At 32.8% G+C, this 18,397-nt stretch overlaps 1 protein-coding gene across 1 annotated transcript in view; it reads left to right on the top strand.

Annotated features, from left to right (window-relative positions):
• Positions 1–18,397, top strand: part of TRDN (triadin) — a 421,845-nt gene that overhangs the window by 353,348 nt on the left and 50,100 nt on the right. Inside the window, exons 26-32 of the mRNA XM_054492187.2 lie at positions 381–410; positions 5,426–5,452; positions 5,780–5,827; positions 7,605–7,652; positions 10,978–11,022; positions 12,944–12,964; positions 17,624–17,650. Of these exons, the coding sequence (XP_054348162.2) occupies positions 381–410; positions 5,426–5,452; positions 5,780–5,827; positions 7,605–7,652; positions 10,978–11,022; positions 12,944–12,964; positions 17,624–17,650 (246 nt within the window). The remainder of the gene's footprint in view (positions 1–380; positions 411–5,425; positions 5,453–5,779; positions 5,828–7,604; positions 7,653–10,977; positions 11,023–12,943; positions 12,965–17,623; positions 17,651–18,397) is intronic.

Below are 18,397 nucleotides of genomic sequence, written 5' to 3'. Positions count from 1 at the left end.
GTGGTGTGATCTCTGCTCACTGCAATCTCTGCCTACCAGGCTCAAGTGATTCTTGTGCCTCAGCCTCCCCAGTAGCTGGGATTACAGGCACGCACCAACACACCTGGCTGGCCTTCCAAAGTGCTAAGATTACAGGCATGAGCCACCATGCCTGGTTCTCAAAAGATTTCTTATTGGAATAATAGTGAGGAATCTGTTGTTATGTACTAGTTTGCCACAATCATAAGAATATGGTTAATATGACATTAACTTTTCAAAGTTAATATGAGATTGAAACCAATGAATAACAGAAAATAATTATATAAAAATAAATATGCACGAGTATAGGAAATTAATATCTTTCTATAATCATTATTACTAATGTTCATCTATATTTTTAGAACTACAAGGAAAAAAAGAAGAGAAGCCAGGTATGTATATTTTATTTATACACATATGTGATTTCCATGTTTAGAATAAATAGCACAATATCTCTTTGCAAATGTCATGTCCTAGTACAAATATTATATCAAATTTTATCCTTGACCAACTTAAAAAAAACTAACAAAATATATATTTCTCTATGCTACCCATTTCTAGAAAAAACTCTATTTGCATAGGTGAAATCTCTGAGAAATTTACATGGTTCAGAAGAAGTAACTGAGTAATTGAATTGATTCCCACAAAACCAAAATTTTCTCTGATTATTGTAGGACACAGACATTCAATCAGCAAAACATCTGCTCTCATCCTTCTCTCTTTCGAGGCTTCTGAGTCAGATGAACATTTCTGAAGGCTACAGTAGGCAGTAGAAACTTTTTCAAAAGAACACTCAACTGTCTGGTTCTGAACATAGTTAAAATTTTGTTTAATGTTTCATAATTGTATTATTGTTGTAGGGCTGCTGTAGTAAAATTCCACAAACTGGGTGGCTTCAATTCCACAAACTGGGTGGCTTAAAACAACAGAAATCTATTCTCTCACAGTTCTGGAGAGTAGATGTCCAAAATGAAGGTGTCACAAGGGACATACTTTCCATGATATCTGTAGAGAGGAATCCTTCCTTGCATCTTCTGGTGTTTTCCAGCAATCCTTGGTGTTCCTTGGCTTGTAGACACATCACTTTCAATCTCTGCCTCCATCATCTCATGGAAACCTTCTCCCTTTGTGTCTCTAGCTCTGTAAACCCTTCTCCTCTAATAAGTACGCCAGTCGTATTGGATTAAGTACCCACCCTACTGCCCCATGACCACATCTTAACTAATTACATCTGCAATAACCCTATTTACAAACAAGTTCATATTTTAAGGCACTGGAGGTTAGGATGTAAGCATACCTTTTGGAGAGATGCAATTAAATCCATAACAGCCCGTTCTCTGGCTGGCCCAAAATTTATGTCCTCCATAGGTGCAAAATATGTTCACCCCATCCCAACATTTCTAAAAGTCCTAACCATTCTAGCATGGTTCTAAGTCCAAAATTTCATCTAAATATCCATCAATAGTTCCAAATCTCATTATCTAAATCATCTAAATCAGTTATATATAAAACTTGGAGTATGATTCTTCCTGCAGCAAAATTCTTCTTCTCTTTTTGAACCTGTGAAAACATGAAACAAATTATTTACTCCCAAAATAAAATGATGAGATAGGTATAGGATGGACATTCCCATTTTAAAGGGAAGAAATTGCAATAAAATAAAAAGAGGTCCTGGGTCCTAAGCAAATCCAAAACCTAGCATATTTCAAAGCCTGAGAATATTCTTTCTGGCTCAGTGCTCTGTACTCTGGGACTGGTAGAACAGTGGCCCTGCCCTCGTAGCTCAGTGAGCTGACAGCCCTGCCTTCTCTGCCACAGGAGGTCCCATCAACCCAGGCATTTGAATTCATGGCTTTTCTCTTGGAGTCATTATCCCTTCATTTTATCATGTCTTCATTATCCCTTCATTTTATCATGTCTCTGTCCCTTTTTTGTCCCAGCTGGCATTGTTTTTGCTTCTTTAAAATTATTGAAAACCTGACTAGTGTCATATTCAATTCATGGGGCATCTAAGCCATTAGATAAGAGGGTCCTCCACAGATGTTTCCTGGATAACCACATCTCTATTTCTGTCTTCTGCTGAAGTGGCTCCATGAGTCACACATCTAATCTCTTTAGCAAAAGTTTGTCCAACCGCATCCTTGGCCCTATCTCCATGGCACGCTGTCTAGATAAGCTGAGAATTTTTCAAATCAGTAAGTGCCAGTTCTTATTTGACAAATAGTTTCTTCTTCAATTTATGTGTATCTTTCTTTTCACATTTTATTATAAACAACAAGGAGAAATCAGTCTACACCTTCCATACTTTACTTGAAAATGTTCTTAGCTAAATTTTTAAGTATTCACTTACTCTTTCCATCTTCCACCTAACAGAAGAACACAGTTAAGCTAAGTTTTTTGCCACCTTATAACAAATATTACCTTTCCTTTAGTGGCCAATAACATGTTCCTCATTTTCTTGAGACCTCATCTTTAAAACTCATATTTCTAGCAACATTCTACTTCTACTTACAATAATATATATCTATATGATTTGAATGTGTTTTCTCAAAATTTATCTGTTACCTGTGTAATAAATGGTATTGACAGCTGGAGCCTTGAAGAGGTGATTAGGCCATGAGAGCTCCTCTTTTTTGAATGGGAACAAGGCCCCTGTAAAAGAGGCTCCATGCAGTGTTCAGCTAGCCTGCTGTCTTCCCCTTTTGGCTTTGCCCCATAAGAACACAGCATTCCTTCTCTCTGAAGGACACAGTAGCAAGGCATTATTTCCAAACCAGAGACCAAACCTACTAATACCTTAATCCTGAACTTCACAGTCTCTAGAAGTATAAGAAATACATTTCTGTTCTATGTAAATTACCCAGTCTGTGATATTCTATTATAGCAGCACAAAATGGACTAAGTCAGAAACGTATCATTTAAAATGACAAGAGCTTTCTCTGTAGCTCTCTTGAATTCCTTCTGAGCCCTCATCAGAATAACCTTTAATGTCAATATTTCTGCCAATAGTCTCTTCAAAGCAATCTAGGCTTTCTATATTAACTGTCTCAAAATTATTCTAGACTCTACCCATTACCCAATTTCAAAACCACTTTTACATGTACAGGTATTTGTTTCAGCAGCACCTATGTTCCTAAACCAAAATTGATTAGTTTCCTTGGATGGCTACAATAAAATATGACAAATTGTGTTGCTTAAAACTGGAGAAATTTTTCTCTCTCACAATTTTGGAAGTTAAAAGTCCAAAATCAAGGTGTTGACAAAGCAACACTTCTTTTTAAACCTGTAGAGGAGAATATTTGTTTGCTTCTCCTAGCTTCTGGTGTTTTCTAGCAATCCTTGGTGTTTCTTGGTGTGAAGATATATGACTTCAATCTCTGCCTCTATTATCGCATGGTCATCTTCTCTCTTTGTGTCTCTCTCTTTGTGTCTCTTCTCCTCTTCTTATAAGGACAATAGTCATATTGGATTAAAAACTTACCCTTCTCTAGAATGACCTCATCTTACCTTAACTAATTATATCAGTAGCAACCGTATTTCCAAATAAGGTTACATTCTGAGGTACTGGGGGTTAGGACTCAACAGATTGTTTGGGATAACACATTTGAGCCATAACACTATTTGTCTCAATTCCTAAATCACGTAAGTACCCAATTAGATCTATTTCAAAGAGTCTCTTCCAACTCTTGTTGTTAAAATAATTTATCTTATGTTGACTTTGGAACTATTTCCTGCAATAATCATCTTAGAAAAAAGTAGAAAATTTAGATTTAAAAGAATTAGCTATAGCAACAACTTCACAGACAAGTGCAAAGCATGTTTCTGTTTCGTGTTTAATAGTCCATCATTGGCAAACCAGCGTTAAAACTGGAATAAATTTTAGTAAATTTTTTTTTTTTTTGAGACGGAGTCTCGCTCTGTCACCTAAGCTGGAGTGCAGTGGCACGATCTCAGCTCACTGAAACCTCTGCCTCCTGGGTTCAAGCAATTCTCCTGCCTCATCCTCCCAATTATGATAACCAAATAAAATTATTTCTAAAAATTAATTTGTATTCTAGTTTATTTTTTCAGGTTTTAAATTTTCTGCCTTTTCTCTCCCTCAGAGCCCCAAATTAAAAAAGAAGCAAAACCAAGTAACATGAGCTTTATTTTATATAGATTCAGAGTTGACATTATCTTTATTTTATTAAATACTAAAAGAGGCTTACATCTCACTAGGGAGACGTGCACAGAGTCTCCAAGGTCCTCATTATTTTGTCAACTCCGTTGCTCAACATGATTTTATAGCACTGGATTAGGTGAGAATGGGAATATTCCCTAGACTAAAACACCTAGAAAATGGCATTAAATAAATCTCAACAGAGACTCTAGGTTTCTGGAGACATTTCTAAGGTTTTTATGAAATTAATAATAATAATGTTTAACTTATGGCTTTATTTTCATAATTCTGGTGGCTTTGTTTTTATAATTCTGAAGTATTTCCAGTAATATACCAGAATTATAAAATCATAAAGTTATAGACTATTGTGGTTTGAAGGGAATGAGAGCAAGAATTTATTAAGCATCTATTTTGAGCTAAGGACTAGCATAGGATTTTTATTTTCATTGTATCATTATCAGAAACAGACAGCATGACAATTATTACCCATACTCAATATCTGAAGAAGCAGTTCAATAGATCAAGTTTAGAAAATAAGTTATTATTCCAAGATTTTCAAGTTTATCAATGTTGAAGCTAGGGGTCTGCCCCATGTCTGATTTGCACCAAACCCTGGGTACTCCCATTAAGAGATTGTCCCTAAAATGCTATCATGTTATTAGAAGGTAGCATTGACCTAAGAAAAGGATGACCTTTCCAAGTCTACATTGTTATTTAGTGTTTAAGTCATACCTCTGGTACCAACTAGCTGTTGACCTGAGGCAAGTTCAAAAAAACCCTCAGGCTCTATGGTAGCTATTTCTTCATTGTAAAAGATTACTTAGCAAGATTCTTCAATATCAACAAATCAAGAATAGAAATCTAGACACATATTCAATGGTACCTCAGCCCCTAAGTTCTCACCAGAACTTCCCTGGCAACTGATCATAAGCTTGAATATAGTTGCTCTTATGATGTATTTACAATATATTAAGGCTCATGACAGCCTTGTTACATTACAAATATTATGATTTATTATTATTTTATTATTTATTTTCCTGATTATATTTATCTGCTGTGGGTGGATATGTTTTACCAGATATAAGCGTTTTGTATTTTTGCCAGTTTTACTTTTCTTTAACCAGAAACTCAATACTATTTAAAGCTAGTTATGCCTAGTTCTATTTACAATAACCAGTTATATTTGTTATTGTTAAATACTCCATTTTGCAGGTAATTTAATCTAATATGTTATTTATTTATTTTTAGCTATATCTGAAAAAGTGAAAATACACAGTATGTATTAATTTTATCTTTTATGCTTATATAGAGTTTTTTACAAAAAAATTTGAAATGTTTTCAAAATCATGTATTTTCAATCTGTGCTTTTATATTTATGTTTTATTACAGCCTGTGTTTTGAAAACTGTAGTTTCAAAAATTTTGTAAATAAGAATTCTTGGCATATTGTTTTCATGAACTAAAACCTTTAAGTTTTACATAGAAACAAGGATGATATGAAGATTTCAGAATATTTTTTCTGTATGGGCATATTTGCTAAAATCTGCTAGCTATTTTCCCAGCTTCTAAATACCTAAAAAGATTTTCTTTTTATTATTTTCAGAACAAGACATAGTGAAATCAGAAAAGACTGTTCCTCATGGTAAACCAGGTATTTTGCAGGTGGTATTTGTAGTCTCAAATAACCTCTCAATGTTCTAATTTTAGTAGAAGGAAGAGTTTAGAGTCAAGTCTAAAGTTATTTGGGACAATTCATGTCTTAAGTCATAAGCTTCTAGACCATCTCCAATTTTCATCATCTTCAGAATTTTTTTTTTGTACTGAGAACTTAACCAGTGAGATGTAACTAGACAACTAGTCTTCCCTTCCCATCAAAGAGTTAGCTTTGCACAAAAACCATAGTCACCCAGCACTTAGGTGAATGGGCTCTATACTTTCTGTTTTATTCTGATTTGGGCAAGGCATTCTGAGCAAACTTGTAGTTCAGATTGGCTTATTCAAATATGATCATTTTAAACTCTCAAAGTCCCAAAAATGCTGAAGAAATCAACATTTCTCCATGCTTCTTTTCCTGACTCTTTCTTTTCTTCACCCTTCCTTCCCTTTCTTATTTTCTTTTTATTCCTGGTCTTGCATTTTGTAGAAAGTAGAAGTAAGCTAATGTGTTCTGCTTGTAAAAAAAAAAGATACATAATTTATCAAAACAAGGTTGTGAATTAATTTTTATTTAAGAATAAAAACAAGTTTTTATTTCAGCTAATTAAATATGATTTTAATTTTGAGGCTACCCAAGCCCTGATTATTCTGTAGAATATTATTTTTCATTCCAGGCTGAAATACGTACCCTATGTTGTGAATATAGTTAGGCCAGAATCTTTGAAAAGTGAAAAACATACTTTCTCTAAACAAGTCTTAGGAAATCCTTTGCTTACTTTTATAAATAGTACTTTAGAAAATCTGTATACAATGGGTTTTGGTCTGTTTGATTTGTTTTGCATATGCTTTTAAAAAAACTATGGTCTGCCAACAGCAGAAAATATAGGAATAAGGAAAGCAGGGCTGGAGTGTGGAGAGATGAGAAGAGCTGTCTGTATTGACAAAAGCAGAACCTTAGAAACAACTTTCAGAAGCTCCTCATTAAATGAAACATTGTTATTTTCTTATGTCCCAAATATTAGCCAATTTGAGGTGAAATAAAGAGAAGTGACAGACTTTAGTCTCTGAGCATACATCAAATGCATTGTCTTATAGGAACAACTCTTTTACTTCAGTAAACACCACCATGCTCTTTAAATTCTGTTATCCAGTGAAACTTTCTACTTAGGATATTTGATCAGTTGATTCATACCCAGTGTGAAATGCTTGAGAAGTTTAATTTCATGTAGTATCAGGGCAATAATCTCTTTACTTTGACCCAAACATCTTTGACTATGAAAAATCACTGAGAACAGAGGACATCCCACAAATGCATCAACTTTGTTCTTCCCCAGCTTCACACTGTAAGAAATTTGGGTTCTCCACCTATTCCTGGATTCCCAGGGAGGTATCGGTACAAGAAGATCAAAAATTGCTTCTTCCTATTCTAATTTAATAATAGTAAGGGAACATATATTTTATAAAGCAGTACCTCTGGGCAGATAAATACACTGAAATACAGAGAAGGCAAAACATAGAGTTCATATTGGCATGTTAGAGAACAATTTAAGCTAGGAAAACTTCTATAGAAAGATAGCTGCAAAGGACATTTCAGCTGGACAGATTTTCTTTGTGCTTTCATCCAATTTGAATAGATGTTTTTGCTGTTTTATTGAGGCAACAAGTTTTTCTTGGCATTGGCACTATTTCAAAAGAATACAAAAATCATGGTTGAAATATGTCACTGATGTATTCAAATTTCCTACTTGTGTTAACATTTTTTCCTATCACAGAAGAAAAAGTTCTCAAGCAGGCAAAAGCTGTCACAATAGAAAAAACAGGTAAATAAGGTATTTTATATCTTTTTTCTATGTCTCATTATATGTTATGTGGTGCACTCATATGTGTGCATGCAGACACACACACACACACCCCTTCACTGAAGTGTGTAGGCTTTTAGTACCATAACTTCTAACATTCTGAATTCTTGTGAATAACTAAAAATATGTTCAATATAATTTTTGTTAAAAATTAATAACTAGAGTAGCATAACTTTAAGTGTGATTGACCTAAGCTTATGTGTAATTCATGAGAAAATCTATATAATGCATTGATTACCATGTATACTTAGGTGTTTAATCTTATTTTTAAATCACATTTCCTCAAATCTTAAAATTACAGAAGTCTGAAACTTTCTACTATTTATAAATTAGCTGGAATAATTTACTTTCATGAAAGCTCCATAGAGAGGGATATGGTTATATAACTTTAAAGTCTGCTTTATCAACAGAACATAAAATATTAAAGTAAAAACACTCCATCTGTCATTAGTTCATATGAGAAAGAAAAGACACATACTCTTTCAATTCAGAAGTTTTTCCTGCAAGGAAAAAGAAAACTTATGATTCTTGAAATCAATTCACATCTGAGTCACTAAACTTCCTCTGTTTGATTCCAAGACAGAAATCCTACCCACCTCAGCCATTAAGAGAGTCCCATCTCTTACTAATAATCATTCCAAAAGAAAAACTCTGTGAAACATGTTTTTCTCCTGAGATAATCAGAAAATAAGGATTTAAATAGTTTCTTGGAGGAAAAAATATAATAGAATTCAGGAGAGATCTAATTATTTATAGAAATTATAGACTAGTTTGTAAGTAGAAAGAAAGAAATCTCATAAGGCCGTTTTCACATTACTTCATATGACCATTATACTTTCTTCCAACCACTGCCTAAGTTTATAATTTTAGTAAATGTTCCTTTAATTTGCACCCTAAGGTATTAATATGGCCACCTGAGTATCTCATTCAGTTGTATAGATGTTTCGGAATTATGAAGAAGCTAGCTCAATGTATTTGTGACTCATATAGATTGTTTTAAATTTTATGTGCATAGCATGTGTCTTACTAGGTTTTTGCAGTTCGATTAATGTATTTGCTGACAGTAAAATATTAGTGGTCAAAGAAAACAGGTTAAGTTTAAGCTAAGGAGGGGACCTAAAGCTAAGAATAAGTAAATACAAATACTAAACGGTTATTTTTTCCATGGTTTGTACTCATCAATATGCCATGTGCTTCCCTCCATTCTCCACAGCCAAGCCCAAACCAACAAGTAAGAGATGAATAGAATAACAGCTGAGAAATATCGCTTGATCATTTCAGCTTTAACAATTTTGCTTAGTTTTTTTAAGAAAAATGTTATTTTCAGTGTTGTCTGTGGCTAAATAACTATAATAAATTAATGTTATTGCTATTTAATTGTTAGTGATAAATTAATGTTATTGCTATGGCATTGATTTAACATTCTTGTGTTTCACTACTAATTAATGATTATAACTATACAAAAGAAATATCTAGATGTCTGTCACTGTTGTTAATATTAAAAGAGGGAATCCATATAGGCTATAAAATACCACTCACAGTAAGTTAAGGTAGGTTGGAAATCTTTTAAACATACGTAATGAATAACAAAAGAAAATGAAATGATATACAATTGTCAGTGTTATGAACCATATACTGTTTTTAATTTGTTTGCTTTAAGCTGCATTAATTAAACTGTAGGTAACTTTGGCATTTAGAAATCCATTTAATTATAAACATTTTGCCATTTGTCCATTACAATGATGAAATGTCCTTAAGAATGTGGACTTTGAAGATCCTTCATTTCACTGTACAGGTGTGACGCAGAGAGTATAGTGATGAAGAGTTTAAAGATGACTTTTGGACTCAGGAAGGCATAAATATTTACCCACTGTGGTAGTAAATATATTCAATATTGTGTCAAAATTGTGATGTTGGTCATTGAATGGTGTACATTTGTGAAACACAAGCTTAGACAAATGCGTGAATGGCTGTTGGTCAAATATATTCTGGCTCTTGCATGCAAAATAGCTTCACAAGACCCAAAGGTGAAAGTGTGACACAGCTTAGGAATACATATAAGTGGTTTAGGAGATATAGCACAAACGAATGACTCTAATCAGAACATATTCACATCCTAGAACCTGTGAATTGTATTTTGAATATATATTTTATATTATTATTGTTCCCTTGATTTATTATTAATGCTGTTATAACAGTTTAATACCTTGAATATTGGCTTCATTTACTTTTATTTTGAATGCTTATTCACTATAACATTTATGCAAATTCAGTTCATGGAAGTTTATTCTTGAATGGTATCAGTTCCTAATTTACAAATATCTGTTTAGTCTGATGACACCTGGAGTCCCATATCTTCCCACCTATTTCACTGTTGGTGCATAATTTGGGGAAAAACTAGTAAATTTAGAGAAACTCCAAATTCAGGAGTGAGGGAAAGAAAGGACAAGTAAACATCAAGAACAGCTCAGAAGAACTGACCATAGAGGTCATTAGAGGTAACACTTGGTCTGTTCCAGAGTCCTACTCAATTGACAGATATTCTCAATCCCATTCAAGATATCCCACCTATATGGTTGACTTTAAATTCCACTTTTGATGAAAGAGAATGATCTCTTTAAAATTTTCAATCAAACATTTTTCAGAGAACTAAGAGGGATGTCAATTACTCATACATTTTTATTTCCTTTTGTCATATCCTAGAATAGGTGAGATTCAGCTATGAGAGTTTTAAGAAAACCTGGAAAGGGAGGGTGGTACAAGTCAATAAAAATACAAAATGTGGCACTCTCTGGAATACAGCAGATTTAGTTTAAATTTTCAACAAGAAACTAGTGTTCAGCAGTGCATTGCTTCTAACTGGCAAGAAGGTAACTAGGATTCAAAGAGGAAAAAAGAGGAGTTGGTAAAATGTCAAAGACAAATACCATCCACTAAAAATGTCCCCAAACAATGACTCAATTTTCAGCAAATAAAACAATATTCTTATTCTCCTTTTTGCCATATTCTATCCTCTTATACAACACAGCCCCCAAAGGGATAAAACCCTAATACTGTCTTTCAGCCAAATGTAAAAAAAAGCCTTTTCCTGGATGTCCTGAGAATGAACCTAACCCTGTTTATAATGTTTTTTTTATGGCAATATGCTTTCTTTGTTTCAAATTACATGAAAACGACTTTGGGGCATGCCTCTTGGGTAAACTGAGGATCACTTGCAAATATATAAATGAGAAATATTTGCCAAAGAATCCACAGATTGCCGGTGAATTTTGATTTTTTTCTCTAGAAAAAGCTGAACATCGAGAAAGAGAACCTCCATCTATAAAAACAGGTATTTTACCATTTTTGGTTTATATTCTGTCTTATGTTCACTATTTTTATTATATTCGAAAATTAAAGTAATCCATACAAGTCATTTTCACTGTGTTTCCTGGTAATGTGTCGTCCTGTGGTTTTGTAGTGTAATCTAATTTATCTGACCTAAGGGCAATATTGTTGTCAATCAAACATGGATTGCCAAACATGCAATTATGATAGAGCAAAATTAACAAATTAGATTTGCTTTTATGATTCACAAGGTCCTTCCAAAATATTCAGTATTTCACTGTTGTCAGTATTAATATAATTTATCATACAGATTAAGTTGTTAGTTTTTAAATATCTTGTCAAATTACACAGGTTAAATTTCACAAATTGTGAATTTCAGCTTGATATATCCTCTTAAAAGAGAAGTTACCCCACTCTAAAAGTTAGCTTAATTCTTTTAAAATGTCATTCAATTTTTACAATATGTAATATTTCACATGGTTCAAACACTGAGGCATATAGGAAGCTAACTGCAAAAATCTCTCTCTCTTTTGTTAAATTCTACCAGTTCTCATTTCAAAAATATATGATGATATCCATAGGTAATCACTGTTACTTCTTTTTTTTTTTTTTTTTTTTTGTTGAGATGAAGTCTCGCTCTGTCGCCCAGGCTGGAGTGCAGTGGCGCGATCTCAGCTCACCGCAAGCTCCACCTCCCAGGTTCACACCATTCTCCTGCCTCAGCCTCCCGAGTAGCTGGGACTACGGTCGCCTGCCACCAAACCCGGCTAATTTTTTGTATTTTTAGTAGAGAAGGGTTTCACCGTGTTAGCCAAGATGGTCTCGATCTCCTGACCTCGTGATCCACCTGCCTCGGCCTCCCAAATCACTGTTATTTCTTAATGTATCCTTCTAGCATTATCTATCTACCAGTACAAATATATATATATAATATATATAAAATATATAAAATATATATAAAAAATATATAATATATAATATAAAATACATAATATATAATATAAAATACATAATATATAATATAAAATATATATAATATAGAATATATATAAAATATAAAATATATAATATAAAATATATAATATATAACATATATAATATATAAAATATATAATATATAATATATAATATATATAATATATAATATATAATATATATAATATATAATATATAAAATATATAATATATAATATATATAAAATATATAATATATAAACACAAAATGTATCTACAAAAAAAGTATCAATTTGTATTCCCTCTGTTAGCTATTAGTTATTTTACTTAATTTTAGATGATTCAAACCTGCAATCATAGCTAAATCTTTTCTACATTTTATGAAGAAATAGAACTTTAGATGTACAATGACACTGTTAATGTTTTTAGTTAATACATCTTAGAAGACATGTTATATTGGAAAAAAATAGAATGTCTTTACGATTTCTTTTACCTACCACCCATTCATTCTTGAGATTTTATAAAGGAACCTTATTGTTCAACATACTGGATTGGGAGAGTTAGTATAAATTAATATTAATAATTAATATTGTTAGTATACATTAATATTAATATGTATTCCAAAAGGACTGTGGCAGAATATGTATTTTATGCTATTTCAGAAACAGTAAGAAGTTCAGACTTTTGTGAGCATTGATTAATATTGTATCAAATCAAATATGAGGTTTACAGGAATAAAAAAGAGACCAAAAAAGATTCCATACTTTCAGGCTTTACTGTTCTGTGGGAAACTCATTGGGAGTATGATATGAAAATTATTAAAAACACATTCCCTACTGTTCATTGTTGATGTAAGTTTAGTCTTATTTTTACAATAAAAAGCAAAAATAGGAAATATAAAGGGCTGATATGTCACCCATAGATAGAAAATTATCACTCATTTCCTTTTTTTTTCTTTTTTTCCTTTTTAGACAAACCAAAACCAACTCCAAGTAAGTGTACCATTTTAGAATTTTAAGATTGTCCTATTTCATTGTTTAAATCTCACAATTTCTTTGAGTTATAACTGAAGTTAAATATGTATGATGTGTTTGTTAATGTAATAGCCATTATACTATTACCATATAAGTGAGTCTGGTTGACAAAGGATATTGTGTGTACAGGCATACCTTGGAGACAAAAAGCACAACTAAAGGAAAATGGGTAGAGCAAGAAGCCATAGACCAATAAGCACATGAAGAGATGTTTAGTGATTCAAAAAATACAATTCAAGGAAAATTAGATGTCATTGTCCTGGCATACCTCGGGGGTATTGCAGGTTTCATTCAGACCACCACAATAAATCACACCGTTTTTTGTTTTCCCAGTGCACATAAAAGTTATATTTACACTATACTCTAGTCTATTAAGTGTGCAAGAGGATTATGTCTAAAAAAATGTACATAGCTTAATTTAAAAGTATTTTGCTGCTAAAAATGTTAATGATCATCTGAACCTTCAGCAAGTTGTAATACTTTTGCTGGTAAAAGTATTGTCTCGATGTTGATGGGTGCTGACTGATGAAGATGGTGGTTTCTGAAGGTTAGAAATTTGTGGTAATTCTGAAAATAAGACAACAATGAAGTTTGGCACATTGATTGACTCTTTCACAAAAGATTTCTCTGTAGTTCGTATGCCTATTTGACAGCATTTTATTCACAGTAGAACTTCTTTCAAAATTGGAGTCAGTCATCTCAAACTTGGCTTCTGCTTTATCAACTAAGTTTATGGAATATTCTAAATCCTTTGTTGTGATTTCGACGATGTTCACAACATCTTCACCAGGAGTAGATTCCATCCCAAGTATCCACTTTCTTTTCTCATCCATGAGAAATAAGTCCTCGTCGGTTCAAGTTTGATCATGACATTGAAGCAATTCAGTCACCACTTCTAATTCTTTTGTTGCTTCCACCACATCTGCAGTTACTTCTTCTACTGAATCCTTGAACCTCTCGAAGTCGTTCATTAGAGTCGAAATCAATTTCTTTCAAACTCCTGTTGATACTGACATTTAGACTTCCTCTCATGAGTCAAAAATGTTCTTAATAGCATCTAGAGAGGTTATTCCATTTCAGAAGACTTTCAATTTACTTTGCACAGGTCCATCAGATGAGTCACTATATATGACACCTACAGCCTTATGAAATGTACTTATTAAGTAATAAGACTTGAATGTCAAAATTACTCTTTAGTCCCATGGCCTACAGAATGTATGTTGTGTTCACCGGCATGAAAACAATATTAATCTCTTGTACAGCTCCATTAGAGCTCTTGAGTGACCAGGTGCATCATCAATGAGCCATAATATTTGAAAGGAATCTTTTTTCTTCGCAGTAGGTCTCAACAGTGGGCTTAAAACAGTCAGTAAATCATGCTGTAGCAGATGTGCTGTCATCTAGATTTTGTTATCCCAGTGATAGAACACAGGCAGAGTAGATTTGGCATAATTCTTAAGGGACCTAAAATTTTCAGAATGGTCAATAAGCATTGGCTTCAACTTCAAGTCACCAGCTTCACTAGCCTCCAACAAGAGACTCAGCCTGTCTTTTGAAGCTTTGAAGCCAGATATTGACTTTTCTCTCTAGCTATGAAAGTTCTAGATGACATCTTCTTTTAACAGAAGGCTATTTGTTAAGTTGTTATTGTTCTTTTAAAGACAGGGTCTCACTCTGTCACCAGGCTGGAGTACAGCTTGGGGATCATAGCTCACTACAGCCTCAAACTCCTGGGCCCAAGTGATCCTCCCTAGAAGGCTATTTTGTCTACATTGAAAGCTTATTGTTTATTGTAGTCACCTTGGTCAATTATCTTAGCTAGATCTGGATAACTTTCTGCAGCTTCTGTATCGGCATTTGCTGCTTCATCTTACACTTTTATGTTATGCAGGTGGCTTCATTCCTTAAATTTCATGAACCAACCTCTGGTAGCTTCCAGCTTTTCTTCCGCAGTTTCCTCACTTCTCTCAGCCTTCATAGAATTGAAGGGAGTTAGGGCCTTGCTATAGATTAGGTTTTGGCTTAAGGGAATGTTGTAGCTGCTTTGATCTTCTATTCAGTCCACTAAATCTTTCTTTGTCTCAGCAATAAGGCTGTTTCCCTTTCTTAGCATTTATGTGTTCACTGGAGTAACACTTTTAATTTCCTTCAAGAACTTTTCCTTTGCATTTACAATTTGGCTAACTCTTTGGTACGCAAGGCCTGACTTTCAGCCTATCCCAGCTTTCAACATGCTTTTCTCACTAAACTTAATCATTTCTAGTTTTTGGTTTAAAGTGAGCAATGTGAAAGTCTTTCTTTCTTGTGAATACTTAGAGGCCATTTTAGGTAACTGGTCTAATTTCAAAACCATCAAGTCTCAGGAAATAGACAGGACTAGAGGAAAGGGAGAGGGATTGGTGAATGAGAGTCTCAATACACACATTCATTAAGTTTTACCACCTTATATGGGTGTGGTGTGTGGCACACCAAAACAATTACAGTAGTAATATCAAAGATCACTGATCACAGACCACCATAACAGATGTAATAATAATGAAAAATTTGAAATACTGTGAGAATCACCAAAATGAGACACAGAAATGTGAAGGAAGCAAATGCCATTGGAAAAATTACACCAATAGGCTTAATCATACAGGGTTGCTACAAACTTTCAACTTGTAAAAAATGTGATACCTGAGAATTGCAATTAAGCAAAGCACAATAAAATGAGTATGCCTGTATTACACTTATTAATCCTTGAACATGTATTTATTGAGCACCTATTAGGTCTATGACACTGGACCAGGATGTATGAGGGAATGCCTATCGTGTTTTCTATTGATATACCTGGTTTGCTAACACATTTACCATGATAACTAATACCTGTGCAAATAAACAAACAAACAACAACAAAAGAAAACCAGTAATTGTATCTCTCTCTTATCTACTTTCAATTGTTCATTTAGATGTATTGAGTAAACGCAGTATGAAGATCCCTCTAACAGTTATTGTGTGGGTTGAGAAAAATTAAGAGCACGTAATATATGTCCTCAATTTATTTAATTTTAACACATTAGCTTTTTATTTTCTAATTTTTTTAAAGCCCTGAGGTACATTTTATTTTGTAATTCAAAATCACGGGGGTTTCCTGGACATTTTAAACAATAATAAAAATGCAACAGTAAACAGTGAAGCTGTTTATTTAATCCTGTTAGAATACTCAGACTGTAACCTGGATTAAAAATTGAGCATTTCAATCCAAAGTGTATCTGGATGTTGTATTTATATGTTTTAATACCCAGAACTAACCTGTTTTCTTAACAGCACATGACAGATTCGTTAATAATGCAGCTACAGTTTACTTCATAATGGATTCAATGCCAATTTTAAACATTAAGTACAGCCTTTAGGCTGGAGATATTCTCTAGTATAGTTTGTAATATTGCTACTAATATGAAAACTATTGCCAAAATTAAGGGTCGGAAGTCAAAACTAGAATGCTAATATGAAACATCATTATAAAGCCATTTTAAAGTACTATATTTTTATGAAACATTATTTATTGTATACCTTGTTATAAAATATTTTAGTTATTTTGAATTTTGAAAATAGCTACTCAAAATATTTATGTAAGATGGATAAAACTGATACCACGTTTGTAGAAAACATTGATATTTTACAAGAGATATTTCTTAAACTATCAGAGAATTTTTATTTTCTGGAAATGTTATTATTTGAAATTATTTGTAACACGAAGTTTTTTTAAAAAAAACTTGCCAGGTTATACTTAGAAATATTAATCTGTAAATTTACTGAAGGAACAAGAAGAAAGAATGGTTCTGTATGAGCATAGGCAAAAGGCAAATATAATTTTATGTCTTCTATCACTTATCAGACTGTAGTCAACATGAACTCTTTGTTGTTGTTAACTTTTAATCTCATCCCATAACCACACTCAATTGCATTTCTGACAGCATCTTATAAATGAAGCTACTTTAATAAATATTATATGAATGAATGTTTGCATGCATCCATGAAGATTAAAAATTTATGTAACAGATTTATAATTTGTAATTAAGAAAACCAATCTTCGAATTTAGAATTCATTAATTATATCATGTATGTTTTTTAATTTTTTACATTTCATTTTATTTTATGTTTAACTTGGTAGGCACTTGGTAGTTGTATTTGTTTATGCATACATGAGATATTTTGATATAGGCAAGTAAATGGGGTATCCATCACATCAGCATTTATCATATTTTTTGTGTTATAAACATTCTAATATTTTAGTTATTTTAAAATGCACACTAAACTAAATTAATGTTGACTGTAATCAGCCTGTTGTTCTGTTAAGTACTAGATCTTATTTATTCTATCTAACCAATTCTATAATATTTAAATATACCATTTTAGATTAATTGAATATTTGTTCTATTTTCAAAATAGATGTCTAGTTACAGCTATCAGAAATATTAATCTTCAGTACATTTCTTTGCCATTTTGAGTATAAGTGCCTATTGTAATTTAGGAAGAAATATCAGAAGATAAGTTTCAATTGTTTGCTACTGAATAAAAAACTATACTTTTATTTTTTTCCTTTCTTTCTACATTCTTTTTTTTTTTTTTCTAAAGAAGGAACATCAGAAGTCACAGAATCAGGTAAATATTTACTTTTTCAGAGGAGATAAGATAGAGTTGTGGAAACAGTATGTAAATTTAAGTTTCTAGCTGTATAACATTTAGAAAATCCCTTAGCTGCGCAAATTCCAGATATTCTGTTCTACAGAACAGGCATAATGACTTCCCAAAAGGCTTGTTATAAGGAGTAAATGATGCAATATGTCCATTCTTACCACATACAAACTTATAAGTCACCCATTAAATATCATTTTTCTTCTCACTTTTGTCTAAAAAGTGTAGCAAGAAAATGATTATTTACCAAGACGGCTTTGAAAACTGGATCCACATTTTGCTTAGAAATATTATGTCACATTTGTATTGCTTTTATTCATTAGTTTACCTATGAATCCATCATGCCAGGCAAATTATTTCCTAAAGGTAAAAATTTAACATGTAGTTGTTTTTCCTGTTGTTTCTAGTTTAAACTTGTTAACAAAGGCATGGCTTATTCTAGCTTGTCTTCAAAGCATAAAAGAAAAGGAGAGGAGGTGGGTAAGAGGGTCATGCCTGTAAGTAAACCAGGCTACTCAGGAGGGTGAGGAGGGAGGATCCCTTGAGACCAGGAATTTGAGGGCATATAGAAAGACCCTATCTCAAAAAAAGAAGAGAAATAGGAGGAAAAAAAGAAGTAGGAGGAGGAAGAGGAGGAGGAAAAAAAGAAGTAGGAGGAGGAAAAGAAGAAGGAAGAGGAATAAAAGACTTAGAGGAGGAAGAGGAGGCCAAAAA

The sequence above is a fragment of the Pongo pygmaeus genome, chromosome 5 (genome assembly GCF_028885625.2).
Source record: "Pongo pygmaeus isolate AG05252 chromosome 5, NHGRI_mPonPyg2-v2.0_pri, whole genome shotgun sequence".
In the NCBI taxonomy this organism is placed as follows: domain Eukaryota; kingdom Metazoa; phylum Chordata; class Mammalia; order Primates; family Hominidae; genus Pongo; species Pongo pygmaeus.
The sequence above is the reverse complement of the archived record's forward strand: the minus strand, read 5'-3'. Positions and strand labels throughout refer to the sequence as shown.